The sequence below is a fragment of the Hylobates moloch genome, unplaced genomic scaffold (assembly GCF_009828535.3).
Source record: "Hylobates moloch isolate HMO894 unplaced genomic scaffold, HMol_V3 SCAFFOLD_11, whole genome shotgun sequence".
Lineage (NCBI taxonomy): Eukaryota > Metazoa > Chordata > Mammalia > Primates > Hylobatidae > Hylobates > Hylobates moloch.
Genome location: NW_026652286.1, coordinates 91,392,935 through 91,407,564, shown reverse-complemented (window position 1 = coordinate 91,407,564; position 14,630 = coordinate 91,392,935). Strand labels below are relative to the sequence as shown.

The following is a 14,630-nucleotide window of genomic DNA, read 5'->3' as shown; positions in this document are numbered from 1 at the left end:
TGACTTGGGTCAGCCTCTGCTCGGGGAACTCCGCTAGGGATTCCAATAGGGACCGCGCGGGCGTGGCAAGGCGCCCCAAGACGGCCTCCCCGGCCCCCGAGGACGTGGGGCCTCGGGGAGTGCCTGGGAGGCCCCAGGCGGGCTTCCCATCTCCTGGACACCCCCAGGCATCCCTCCTAGACGCTCAAGACTCTGAGCCGGACCCCGAATCCCTTCCTGGTCTATCAAGGCGGCCGGCCTGGGGACAGGCGGGGAGACGTCACAGGAGATACCCCCGCCCCAAGGTCCTGCTGTGGGCGGAGAGGGGGAGGTGTGGGGCGCTGGAGGACGAAAACCTGCGCGCGCGCTCGCCACCCGATACCCCGCGAGTGTCCGCCCGGCCGCCTGGGTGCCCGCGGGAGAGTCTGGATGGGGCCAGGATCAGCGTTTCTCCAAGGAGGGGAGGGCGTCACGGCCCCCTCTGGCGGTGGCGTTGGCAGCGGCCGAGGAAGGCAAAAGCAAGCGGCTCACAGGAAAACTCCCCACAACGCTCCTTTCGCCCCCACGCACTCACCTGGGGTGCCCTCTCTCCCCCACGGGTTTCTGCCGAGCTCCGTAGCCTAGAGCTGATCTCAGGGCTCTCGCCAGGCCCCGGGGACTTCCCCTTATCCAGTCCTAGCACCGCAGCGAATGGGACCCGCAAGTGTAGTGGGAGGGGGCGCTCTTACCTAGAGGTTGGGGGGGCAGGGAGACACTGGTCCCTTGGCCTGGCTCGGCTCGGTGGTGGTGGCCTCAGGCTTAGGAGGACACTGTTGCTTTTCCCCGGGAGCCCGCGAAGTAGGAGGAAAGCGAGCCTGTCCCGCCCCCCTCCCGCCGGTCCCCGCCCCCGTCCCCCGTCCCGTCCGCCTGGCCAGCCAAAGAAGACGCCCTTGTGGGGCTGGAGCCCAAGGTCCCCCCACCCACCCTTTCCCACAGCAGCACCTCCCCCAGCCTGCACAGCGCCCGCTTTGTTCATCTTTGCAGCTGGGCTCTCCACCACCACCACCACCACCACCACCACCGTCACCAGCACCACCACCACCACCACACATCCCCCTCTCCTCCCACCCTGCCCTCCCGACTCTCCTAGACCACCCTCCACTCCCAGGCTTTAACACGCTTTTGAGAGGGTGTTTTTGACAATCCGTTCCCCTGCTCCCAAACTCTCTCCTCTTTCTTTTTGCCTTAGATGCCTGAAAACTTCACGAGCTCCCACTGAATCTCCCAAATCCAAGCCCCTACAACATGCTCTCAACATCTCCAGAACATCTACTGAGGGTACCCAGGTCTTCTCCCTGTCACCTCCTCCCCTCGCCCTATTCCAAGCCCCACCATGAAGAGCTGTAAATGAGATAGATAACCACGCACATTGGGCTTCACAGAGTTTCTTAAGGGTAGGCACAAGAAGACTCGTTAAAGTGCCATGCAAACTCCAAAGCACAGGAAAACCGAATGGAATTATCATCTTGCCCCCATGGAGCTCCACACCCCTCCACCCGGACAGACCTGCTGGATTACAGATTGGGAGATGGAGGCAGGCTATAGACATACAGTTGAGCACACCAACCTGTAGTAGACGTGGGAGTTAATAAGGAAGAGAAGGAGGCACTAAACACCTAAAAGCAGCCCCCAAATTGAGCTGGGTTGAAGTCATTCCCCATCTCAACCTCCACCCCGAAATCCAATACTGACAGTGGATCCTTACCTTGCAAAGCCAGCTCTTGGCCCAGGAGACTGGCTGGGGAGGCCCTAGGGAGCTGAACTCAGCTAGACTGGACTTCTTTGACCTGCACTAGAGGGACCCTGGAGACTCTTCTTCACTGAAGGAAGGAGCAGAAAGCCTGTAAGTCTGGTCTAAATTCCAGCTGGGGTGGATAGCAAAAAATAATTTGTCCTCTTTGAGATGGACAAGTGCTGTTCTAATTCAATGAGTTTAGTTTGTGCTGTCTCTCCCTAACCCAGGAACAGCAGGAGGCTGAACTACAGGAATCTCTGGTCACTCATTGACAGGGCTGGCCTTAGCAGGGGACCCCCTACAGCTGGAGACTGAAGCTGACTGGGGCCAAGTAGCAGACAAGGAGGCGGAGGGGAGAGGCCGCCCTTTGCTGCCACCTGCTATAGCTAATGGAGGTAGAACACTCAAGCTCCAGAATATGCTGTGGGTACCAGGAAGTTCTAGGATTTGAGGAGCGAGACTCTGATTTTTTCTCTCTTCATACTGTTTGAAGTCATGAAAGTAATTCTGATGAACCTTCATGAGGCAGATCACAACAGTAATATTCAGGCTATTTGGGTATGTAAAAAAAGGAAGAAAGAAAAAACCCAAGCTGTTGTATCCCATGTGCCAAGACCCAGCACTGAGGGGAGGGGTCCAGATTGCGGCACCTCAGAGACTTTTCACTTCATTCTGTTTCACGACCCCCAGCTCCTCTTTACTGTACTGGGCAGGAGGAATTTCAGGAATAATCAAGCCTGCCATGGAGGCAGCGGATGCTGAGGCAGAGGGTTGAAACAGCACCCAACTTCTCTCACTGACCTCCCAACACAGGGACCAGCTGACCCTATGATAAAGGCGCTGTGCAATGTGTCCTCCCCCCTGCTGTATCAGGCCTCTGTGTTCCCACAGTTAGAGCACTCAGGGGACTAAAGACCTACCACCCCCACTCTCCATCCCCGCCCCGCTCCACATCTGGAGCCCATCAAAAAACTCAGCGCTCTCATAGTTACGCAAGAGGTCGAGCAGCTGGGAGCTCAGGAAAGGGGGAGGAAGAGAGGGAAAGAAAGCAGAAAACAGCTTTCCAGGCCTGCTTCAGACTTTCCGAAGTGGAAGCAGGGGGAGAGGGCAAAGCCTGGGTGTGGAAGGAAGAGTGCATTTTTCTAAGGCCCTCTGCATTGGCTACAAGTGTCAGGAGTGGATTTCCATACTCCTGCTTTTGCCTTGGCACATTCCCCACTTTGTCCAACCTCTCAAATTGCACTCCCTCTAGCCCCAGAGAGGTGATTATTGCTCATACAGCAAGCAATCCTTGTAGATACACACCCTCTTCCAGAAAGCTGTCCATTTCTGGCCTCTGGATCCTGAAGTCAGGCATCATTGGTGTAGGAGTGGTGGTAGCAATGATACTGCAGCAACTTGGGGAAAAGTTCAAAGCTCTCTTCAGCTTGTCTTAGAAATCGCATAGTCTGCTTCTACCCAAAGCTAACATGCATCCAAGCTAAGTGGGAAATTTGGGTAGGACAGAAGACTGGTCTTGTGTACCTCCAAGGCTAAGGGCTTTCCTAATGAGCTGAAAAGAACAAGCATTCATTTGGGCAAAAGAATGGGAGACAAGACCTATTTCAATTTCTCTCGTTGTCTTGAATTTCTAATGCTTCTTTCAAATAGCCCCTGTCCTGGTTTGGTAATCAATCTGATCACACAGAGTACACCTAGGGCAGCTTTCCAGTATTGGTTTAGACCCTAAATAACCACTTAGCCCCTGCCCTAAGAACAGCAGGGCAAAAAAACTTTGGTGGGGGATGGCAGAAGTGGTCCAAGCTTCTGAAAACTGCCTAATAGCTTGACTTGTGATTGTGAGAGGGAAAACAGCCTGGTTTGGAAAGATAGTCTACTTTTTCTAAAGGCCTACCCCCGTATCAATCCCCAGCTCCCCAGGATAAGACGTTAAGACAGCTATTTGTAGTGTTGCTGTCTGCCCTTGGGTAACAGCAATGCACAGCAACCAACCTACTTGTGGATCTTCTAGGACGAGGGAATTGGGGGTAAGGGGGTTGTAATAAGACAGATGTGCATAGCAAAAGAAAATCATTTGTGGGGTTTTCTTGAGACTCCTCTAGAGCCTACAAGACAGAAGCCATGTTACCTACTCTCATATAGATCCATGTTTAGTACTAGCTGTAGTTAACACTTGTCTAGCTTGGAAAAAAAAAAAAAAAAAAAGGCTTTACAAGCAGATACAGTCATTGCTTCTAGTTAGACTTTAATCTTCTTGAGGATGACTTTTTCCATTTTTCTCCTGTCTCCTTCCAATAAGCCCTACCAGATGTGAAGTTTAATAAAAAGCTATTCTATATCAACCCTGGAAATCTCAGACCCTAGCCAGTGTGAACAACTTTAAAGCTGTTCACAATTTAAAAATTCATTGGAGGGCAAAGTTTCCCATCAGAGATGCATGGGTTGACAAATTTGAAGCTATAGTGAGTAAAGGAATGACAGACCTTAATCGTTTCATTTGATTAAGGCTAGTCTCACTCAGACAGCTAAGCCACACTTGAGCAACATTAGACCAGATACTTTCTTTTTCACCAAGAAAAAAAAAATCAGAATCTTGGCTTTCAACATTAAAAATTTCTCATCCCAGATACTTATTATTAATAAGAGAATAATTTGCCTTCCAATTTTTTGACACTCAATAATTTTTCCAAGTTAAATTTTAAAAAAGCATAAGAAAGGCTGGGCGCGGTGGCTCACGCCTGTAATCCCAGCACTTTGGGAGGCAGAGGCGGGCGGATCACCAGGTCAGGAGATCGAGACCATCCTAGCTAACACGGTGAAACCCCGTCTCTACTAAAAATACAAAAAATTAGCCGGGCGAGGTGGCGGGCGCCTGTAGTCCCAGCTGCTCGGGAGGCTGAGGCAGGAGAATGGCGTGAACCTGGGGGGCAGAGCCTGCAGTGAGCAGAGATCTCGCCACTGCACTCCAGCCTGGGCGAAAGAGCGAGACTCCGTCTCAAAAAAAAAAAAAAAAAAAACCAAGCAAGCAGCTCTGGCGGAGTGTGGTGGCTCACGCCTGTAATCCCAGCACTTTGGGAGGCCAAGGCGGGCGGATCACGAGGTCAGGAGTTCGAGACCAGTCTGACCAACATGGTGAAACCCCGTCTCTACTAAAAATACAAAAGTTAGCCAGGGGTGGTGGTGTGTGCCTGTAATCCCAGCTACTCAGGAGGCTGAGGCAGGAGAGTTGCTTGAACCCTGGAGGCGGAGGTTGCGGTGAGCCAAAATCATGCCACTGCACTCCAGCCTGGTGACAGAGCAACTCTGTCTCAAAAAAAAAAAAAGGCTGGGCACAGTGGCTCACGCCTGTAATCCAGCACTTTGGGAGGCAGAGGTGGGCGGATCATCTGAGACCAGGAGTTCAAGACCAGCCTGACCAACATGGTGAAACCCTGTCTCTACGAAAATACAAAAAAAATTAGCCCGGCATGATGGCGGGTGACTGTAATCCCAGCTACTCTGGAGGCTGAGGCAGGAGAATCGCTTGAAGCTGGGCGATGGTGGTTGCAGTGAGACGAGATCACATCACTGCACTCCAACCTGGGCAGCTAAGCGAGACTCCATCTCAAAAAAAAAAAAAAGAAAAAAAAAAAGTAAGCAGGTTTATCCGAGGGAATTATCAACAGATCCCAAAAATTGTTCCCATTACCCCTCATCCCTGGATCACTTCTCATCACGGTCTAATGGAGAAGAGAAGACTCCAAGATTAAAGATGAAGCCTGACTTTTTTGACTCTCCAACTGCCGTCTGACAAAATTAAGACTCCAATCCCCAAAAAGGCCAGAAGTAGCATCAAATTCAAAAGCTACACTGTCAGGAGTGCATGTATCAAATGTAGAAAAATATACAAGGAAGCACAATACATATAATATGGAAAAAGGCAATGAATACTCTCACAGATTACTTTCTCTTAAAAAAAACATGTCATTAATTTTTAATCTTAGGTCCCATTACAGCATCCTGAATCAACAAGCAGACACCAAAGTGAGTCAAGAATCCAATAAACATCTCATTTTATAATGCTCTTTATTTGATTAAAGAATTTGCCTTGTTTGTATACACTGGAATGTTATATTCCCTATGTATTTTACAGGGTTACAAAATGTCTCTCATTTTAAATATTACCCCAAAAGTAATCTCAGAAAAAAAAGGTTTTTTGAAATTAAACTTGACTTTTAAAAAATCATATGGACAAACAACTTTCAAACAAAACTGGATTAGTAGGATTTCTTGCCTGCTTAACTACATGACAGACTTCTTGTCCCAGGCCCTTCTCAGAAAAACCTCATGTGGAAACCAAGCTAGAGATAAGAATTCTTCCCTGATGCAGTTAGGGGAAAGGGAAAGGCTAGAAACTTCTTTGGCAAGCAATTCCACACACTGCCATTTATGTGTGAGTGCTCTGCTTGAAGCACAGTACACTCTTTGCAGGGACGGCCAGATGTTCAGAGTGGGAGTGGTACTTTTCAACCAGCTAAAAGTGCAGAAATCATCTAGTCGTCTGCCTCTTCCCACTGCCAGTGCCTGCAGCCTTGCAGCAACTTTTCACCACCCCTATGGACTGGAATACTGAGTTAAAAGCCAAGGCTGAGCTGGCTGATGCTGTAGTCTCCATTGAAAAGGAAATGGATGAGATGGAACCGAGAAACCACCAGTACATGATGACACTCAAAAGACTTAGGGGGAAGAGAAGGATTTCAGAGATGGGGACAGACAGTCTGGTGGAAAATGTTGGGCTGACTGGAAGGAAATGGGGTATACGTGAGTAATCTGTACATACCAAAATAATCAGTTGCCTTCTGAAATGCAAAAAATCAAATGGTGAAATGAAGCCTCCTTGATAGTTTAGGGCCAACAGGATTGGCACAAAGACTCCTTGAAGCCACAGCATTCAAAATCATAACCCCATTTCTGTTAGAAAGGAGGGGACTGATGACAGAGAGTACGGTCTGGAAGAGGGAGGTGGTGAGACTGAGGAATGTGAATGGATTACAAAGACTGTGGCCATTACGTTTTAGCTTAAGTACCCAAAATGTGGAGAACTGAAAATTTGGGTAGCAACAGCAGCAGACATGATTACATGTGGATGTGAAATCCCTAACTGGACAGACATAACCATTCTTTTAGACATCCTGAAGAGGGACTGTGCCATTTGAAAGGTGCTTCTCAGCTATCTTTAATATTGCCACAAGTGGGATTCATGGTACTGTTCTAAACTGGAAGGACAGGCCGTGAAAGGAAAACAACTTGGCAAAGAGATGAAGGAATGAATGGATATGGGAAAAGGGCAGAAGACATGCTTATCTTTTAACTTCTAGACCCCATACCCCTCGAACAGTTCACCTGAATAGTCCAAAAATCAAGAATGGGTTAGATATACTTGTTCCAGGAGTGCCAAATAAATATAATGCCTGTAAACAGATGATCCCAGTGCCTGACTGAATGTATAGAAAGAAAAACCTAAAGGTAAAGGGTATGAAAGATTAAAATCTTTTACAGAGAAAACTTTTTAAAAACAAACTAAGTATGAAATATAACTATATTTAGGGATTATATTTAGGGATTAAAATAAACGAGCAGCTGGGCACGGTGGCTCATGCCTGTAATCCCAGCACTTTGGGAGGCCAAGGTGGGCGGATTGCCTGAGCTCAGGAGTTCTCGACCAGCCTGGGCAACACGGTGAAACCCCGTCTCTGCTAAAATACAAAAAATTAGCCAGGCGTGGTGGCATGCACCTGTAGTCTCAGCTACTCGGAGGCTGAGGCAGGAGACTTGCTTGAACCCAGGAGGCGGAGGTTGCAGTGAGCTGAGATCACGCCACTGCATTCCAGCCTGGGTGACAAAGCGAGATTCCATCTCAATAAAATAAAAATAAAGGAGCAACTTAGGTAAAGGCAGAGGAGGTATTTAACTGGGGGCATTCTCTGGAGAGCTTGCTTTTCTGCTAGCCAATAAAATCTGCCAAAGAAAATTAGCAGCCTTTCCCTTTATGTTTGTGCCATTTCTTTATCAAAGAATGTCTCTGTGACACTGAAACATGGGGTTGAGTCGAGGTTCCTTGCGCGCAGAGAATCGTGCATTGTATCAGAAAAAAGGGGTCTCCAATGGCTTGTAAATTTGGGAAAAACTCTTCAGCCATCGTTGGCATCTTCTTTATTAATCTGAAAATTTTCCTTTTCAGCTCCCTCTTCTTGGTATTACAGGATTTCATACTTATCCACTAGGAAAGTGGTCTCTGTGGAAAACCTGACAGGGCTGTTTCCATCTACCTGGGTCACTTTGGTAACCTAGGAAAATAAACAAAGAGTAAGGTAAAGCAGGAGGTTTGAGTCTCCATGATGTTGACTATATTCTCATTACAGAACATATCAATTTCCCTAAAAGCAGTATTAAAAGTAACTGTAAAATACTAGAAAAATGTTCAATTCACAACTGAAAGTCACAGGATCACTCTTCCCCACCAACATGATTAAGCTGCTTTCCTTCTAGATGGAGAAAAGACAACTGTTGGGATGAGATGTTCCGTAGTATTAAGTAAAAGCTCCCAAATGAGTGGCCACAGCCCAGCCCTGCCCTGTATAAGCTATGAAATTCATAGACATTCTATCAGGATGATATATTAACATCCTGACCCAAAAGGCAACGTTCTAGCTCTTCACATTATTCATTTGCTCTGCTCTCAAACTCTCGTGTTAAAAGTTCCAGTAAGCTGCTCTATCATACTTATTTTTTAGGCATGGCTGGGTCCTTCCAATGAGGTTTTTCCTTTTTAAATAAATAAATATCCAATTTAATTAATTACTTGTAACAATGGTACCTATAACGGCACCAATACAACACTTGAACCGATTCATATTTTCTAATGAAGTTTTGGGAGAGCAATTATACTGTCCTAATCTTTGAATAGGGAGATTTACCCATTTCTATCTAATGTCTTGAGTTCAATACAGTTGCTTCCAACACTGATGGGGTTATGTCACTAACTAACAGGATAGGGAGAGAGAACTGCTCTTTGGAATCATTCAAGGGAGGAAGCTGCAACTTTCTAAGCACTTACAGGGGACACGGAGATCATATGGGAAGCTAAGGCAGGGCCAGAACAACAAGCAAGTCAAAAAGAGGGGAATATTAACAATATAAACTGGGTCCTAGTAATGCAAATTAAAAAACTGGAAGAACAGCCAGACGTGGTGGCTCACTCCTGTAATTCCAGCACTTTGGGAAGCTGAGGTGGGCAGATCATCTGAGGTCAGGAGTTAGAGACCAGCCTGGCCAACATGGTGAAACCCCATCTCTACTAAAAATACAAAAAGAAAATTAGCTGGGTGTGGTAGTACACGCCTGTAGTCTCAGCTACTTGGGAGGCTGAGGCGGGAGAATCACTTGAACCCGGGAGGCAGAGGCTGCAGTGAGCTGAGATCGCACTGCACTCCAGGCTTGGTGACAGAGCAAGACTCTGTCTCAAAACAACAACAACAAAAACTGGAAGAATGATGAGTTAAAAAATAATGATCTGGGCCGAGTGCGGTGACTCACACCTGTAATCCTAGCACTATGGGAGGCCGAGGTGGGTGGATCACGAGGTCAGGAGTTTGAGACCAGCCTGGCCAACGTGGTGAAACACCATCTCTACTAAAAATAGAAAAATTAGCCGGGTGTGGTGGCGCGTGCCTGTAGTCCCAGCTACTCAGGAGGCTGAGACAGGAGAATCGCTTGAACCTGGGAGGCAGAGGTTGCAATGAACCAACATTATGCCATTGCACTCCAGCCTGGGCAACAAGAGTGAAACTCCATCTTAAAAAAATCCGCCAGGCGCGGTGGCTCACGCTGGTAATCCCAGCACTTTGGGAGGCTGAGGTGGGCGGATCACCTGAGGTCAGGATTTCGAGACCAGCCTGACCGATATGGTGAAACCCCGTCTCTACTAAAAATACAAAAATTAGCCGGGTGTGGTGGCAGGCGCCTGTAGTCCCAGCTACTGGGGAGGCTGAGACAGGAGAATTGCTTGAACCCGGGACGCGGAGGTTGCAGTGGGCAGAGATTGTGCCACTGCACTCCAGCCTGGGCGACAGAGCAAGACTCCGTCTCAGAAAAAAAAAAAAAAAATCCGCTGGGCACTGTGGCTCACACTTGTAATCCCAGCACTTTGGAAGACTGAGGTGGGTAGATAACACCTGAGGTTGGGAGTTCGAGACCAGCCTGACCAACATGGAGAAACCCCCGTCTCTACTAAATACACAAAAATTAGCCGGGCGTGGTGGCGCATTCCTGTATTTCCAGCTACTTGGGAGGCTGAGGCAAGAGAATTGCTTGAACCTGGGAGGCGGAGGTTGCGGTGAGTTGACATCACGCCACTGCACTCCAGCCTGGGTGAAAAGAGCGAAATTCCATCTAAAAAAAAAAAAAAAAATCCGAAGGAACAGTTCACACATCTCCATTGCTTTGCCTACCTAAAGGACAGAGTTTGCAACAGAATTGGCTCATGATTATTTGTACTAATAAAGGGAGCTGTGACATAAATAACCCCCAAATAATTTCCATTTGTAATAGAATGGATTTTTTTTTTTTTTTTGCAGTAATTTTGTCTTCCAAATAAAACAACTTTCATTCTTTGGGTATAAATCAAGTGACAGCTAGGTCTTAAAAAACCATGCGTTGGGGTGTTTTGGCAAATTGACTTTAAAATATATAAGGTTAAGGCCGGGCGTGGTGGCTCAAGCCTGTAATCCCAGCACTTTGGGAGGCCGAGGCGGGCGGATCACGAGGTCAGGAGATCGAGACCATCCTGGCTAACATGGTGAAACCCCGTCTCTACTAAAAATACAAAAAATTAGCCGGGCATGTTGGCAGGCGCCTGTAGTCCCAGCTACTTGGGAGGCTGAGGCAGGAGAATGGCGTGAACCCGGGAGGCGGAGCTTGCAGTGAGCCAAGATCGCGCCACTGCACTCCAGCCTGGAGGACAGAGAAAGACTCCGTCTCGAAAAAAAAAAAAAAAAAAAAATATATATATATATATATATATATATGGTTAAAAAAAACAGGCAACTAAGTGTTTATGAATCTTGCACAATCCACAAGTACTTTTATATGTATTAACATTCCATTTCTTTACTTTGTCTGATCTAGAGAGGAAAACTGAGGTAAAGCGATAAAAGAATTTGACCACGATCGTACAATGAATTAGAAAGGGAATTCCTGTAGGAGACATCAGTTTTTTTCTGAGCTTTATCTGACCACAAAAAGCCATGCTACCTGTCTGGCATCCTATACGTGTTCCTACTGTCCTACCACTTTCCCTATATATGTTCTCAACTAAAATGAGGTACCTGTATGTTACAGTAATTTTTCTTGGAGACAAAGGAAACTTGAACAGGGAAGAAGTCATTTGGCTGCCCAGCAATGCTAAACTCCAGGCTGCCACTCTTATTTTTGGCATCAATCACAGGCAGGCACCACTCCAGGGTATTTCGTCGACTGTCATGTCGATACTCCCCATCGATCTCACCGATAACAGGCGCGCCGACACCAGACCTGTTGTGAGAAACATTCTGGTCAAGGTAGCTGTTCAGAGCTAGAACTCCACCATGGAAAACCAACCCCAAATTTGATTATGATCCCCAAATTTTGCCTTCTAGGACTACAATTTCAGGGAAAAAAAAGGCTCCCTAATAACTTCAAGGATCAAACGATGAAGTCCTAGCACCTTGACTAAGAGTTTCACTCAATTCCCTCCCTCTGTAGATACAGTTAATAAGCAAAAATAGGTATTTGGCAGATATGCCTATGGGCTGCTCCAACTTACGGACTAGATCTGGGGACTGCGACCAACAAATGTGTTAAGATAGCTATGTTTCCAAAAACCCTGCCCCAATAGGTTGCTGCCCTATAAATAAGGAATTTTAACATAATGTAGCACTCTTTGTAGGAGACAATGAGGAAACAAGCAGATTGATAATAGTGGGGGGAAACTCTAAACATCAATAACGGAGATGAATGGAGGCCTTTGAGAGAATTATTTTTTTGTTTTTTTTTGTTGTTGTTTTTTTTTGAGACGGAGTCTCGCTGTTTCACCCAGGCTGGAGTGCAGTGGCGCGACCTCGGCTCACTGCAAGCTCCGCCTCCCGGGTTCACGCCATTCTCCTGCCTCAGCCTCCCGAGTAGCTGGGACCACAGGCGCCCGCCACCGCGCCCGGCTAATTTTTTTGTATTTTTAGTAGAGACGGGGTTTCCCCTTGTTAGCCAGGATGGTCTCGATCTCCTGACCTCGTGATCCGCCTGTCTCGGCCTCCCAAAGTGCTGGGATTACAGGCGTGAGCCACCACGCCCGGCCTTTTTGTTTGTTTTTTGAGACAGAGTCTCGCTCTGTCACCAGGCTGGAGTACAATGGCGTGATCTCAGCTCACTGCAACCTCCGCCTCCCCAGTTCAAGTGATTCTCCTGCCTCAGCCTCCCAAGTTGCTGGGACTACAGGCGTGCGCCACCATGCCCAGCTAATTTTTGTATTTTTAGTAGAGGTGGGGTTTCACCATGCGGGCCAGGATGGTCTCAATCTTCTGACCTCGTGATCCACTTGCCTTGGCCTCCCAAAGTGCTGAGATTACAGGCATGAGCCACCACACCCGGCTGAGAATTTGTTTTTAAAGATTTCAGAATGTTTCAAACTTATTGAAGTTGACACCAATGGGTTTATTTGATTTACAATCCAGTAAATGGACTTTTATTTGATAAGTGAAAGCACAATTACCCCTGGGGCAAAATAGAAACATGATGGGAGAAACAGATCCATAGTTGTCCTTAATCTGCAAGAGAAGCAGGGCTAGTTAAGATTTACTCTGCACCCCTACACACGGCTGACAGGCAGTGTCACCTACTCCTACACATTCTAAATTTACCGGCTTTTAATTCACCAGTGACACTCAATGTTTATATTAGGGATAGGGTAAATAAGGGAGACACAGTAAACTTTAAGGGTGGCATAAGACTATTAACTCTTCCCTATCAATTTCAGGGTCCTGGTTCTTTTATGTTCCTTCTCTGTGCCCTTGCTCTAATTCTGATTCTGATCTCTTCTAATTTGATCAGTTCTAGACAACGGGAGTAAAATGTTGTGTAAGGGTCTCTTCTGGAGACCATTGCAAAACTGAACTAGAATACAGGAAACCACCACAACCACAATTATAGGGTAGACAGGCCTCAAAATTGTGGCATTCTATAAATAGTCTAGTAAACTAAATCTTGACAAACAAAACTCTACCTGTCACCAACGCCCAAGTCCTACAACGGTTCAAGGCAGCCATCTATTGTTCTGAAGCACTAACTATACTGTAGAGGATAAGATGGTTACCCATTAAAGGGGATACTGGTAATAAAGCATATTTTAAAAATTGGAAACAAGAATGACTAAAACCAGACCTGATCATGTAAAGGCCTGAATTATCAAAAAGGGAAGAAAACTATGAATTAAATTAGTACCTTTTTTTTTTTTTTTTTTTTTTTTTGAGATGGAGTCTCGCTCTGTCACCCAGGCTGGAGTGCAGTGGTGCCATCTCAGCTCACTGCAAGCTCCGCCTCCCGGCTTCACACCATTCTCCTGCCTCAGCCTCCGGAGTTGCTGGAATTACAGGCGCCCGCCACCACGCCCGGCCAATTTTTTGTATTTTTAGTAGAGACGGGGTTTCACTGTGTTAGCCAGGATGGTCTCGATCTCCTAACCTCATGATCTACCCGCCTCGGCCTCCCAAAGTGCTGGGATTACAGGCGTGAGCCACTGCGCCTGGCAAATTAGTACCATTTTCTCTGCAGCAATAACTGAGCAATATAACAGTAAAGATACACTAAGAATACACTTACTGGTGCTCATAATTAAACACTGTGCGTAATCACGAGGGCTGATGGGTAGGTGAAAGCAGCTAGGATTTACTGTGAAGTAATAACTGCATGCTCACTGTAAATGTTACTAAAAAGATAAGGTAGAGACCATTTCCAATTGATCCTAGAGAGTGGGCCATTTAAGTGTACAACAAAAGCTTATTGGAACTCAACTTCTGGGGTGGACAGGACATTTTTGTTATCTTGATTATGGTGGTGGTTTCACAAGTGTAAACATGTCAAGATTGTACAATTAAAATATGTGTAGTTTATTGTATATAAATTATGCTCCAAAAGGGCTGTTAGGAAATTTACTATAACTAATGTAGACATCTTGTTCAACAAGAATCAATAGCTCCCTTGAACACACTCTCATCTTTAGTGAAAGTTTAGAGAGCACGTGAAAATGAAACATTCAGCCCGATAGACTCAATTTCTTTGAAAGCTGCAAAACAGAAAGTTTGACTGAGAAATGGCTCCTCCTTCTGGAAATCTTCATTACTACACAAACAACATCTAAAAACAGCTCCAGGCCAGGTGCAGTGGCTCACGCCTGTAATCCCAGCACTTTGGGAGGCCAAGGCAGGTGGATCATTTTGAGGCCAGGAGTTTGAGACCAGCCTGGCCAACACAGTGAAACCCCATCTCTATTAAAAATACAAAAATTAACTGAGCATGGTGGCACACGCCTGTAATCCCAGCTACTTGGGAGGCTGAGGCACGAGAATCGCTTGAACCTGGGAGGTGGAGGTTGCAGTAAGCCAAAGGTGCACCACTGCACTGCAGCCTGGGCGACAGAGTGAGACTCTGTCTCAAAAAAATAAAAATAAAAATAGCCAGGTGCGGTGGCTCACGCCCATAATCCCAGCACTTTGGGAGGCCAAGGCGGGCAGATCACCTAAGGTCAGGAGTTTGAGACCAGCCTGGCCAACATGGTGAAACCCCGTCTCTACTAATAATACAAAAATTA

At 46.8% G+C, this 14,630-nt stretch overlaps 2 protein-coding genes across 5 annotated transcripts in view; both read right to left on the bottom strand.

The window, feature by feature from the left end:
• Positions 1 to 795, bottom strand: part of PHLDB1 (pleckstrin homology like domain family B member 1) — a 49,880-nt gene extending 49,085 nt beyond the window's left edge. The window contains exon 1 of the mRNA XM_058446343.1: positions 708 to 795. The gene's annotated coding sequence lies outside the window, so the exon portion shown is untranslated. The remainder of the gene's footprint in view (positions 1 to 707) is intronic.
• Positions 796 to 5,801: 5,006 nt separating this feature from the next.
• Positions 5,802 to 14,630, bottom strand: part of ARCN1 (archain 1) — a 31,744-nt gene continuing 22,915 nt past the window's right edge. For 3 of the 4 annotated variants that reach the window (XM_032167592.2, XM_032167593.2, XM_032167595.2), the window contains 2 exons: positions 11,119 to 11,323; positions 5,802 to 8,079 (listed from right to left, as the gene is read on the bottom strand). In XM_032167592.2, the coding sequence (XP_032023483.1) occupies positions 7,990 to 8,079; positions 11,119 to 11,323 (295 nt within the window). In that variant the 3' untranslated portion in view covers positions 5,802 to 7,989. The remainder of the gene's footprint in view (positions 8,080 to 11,118; positions 11,324 to 14,630) is intronic. The other variant, XM_032167594.2, reaches the window with a different exon arrangement.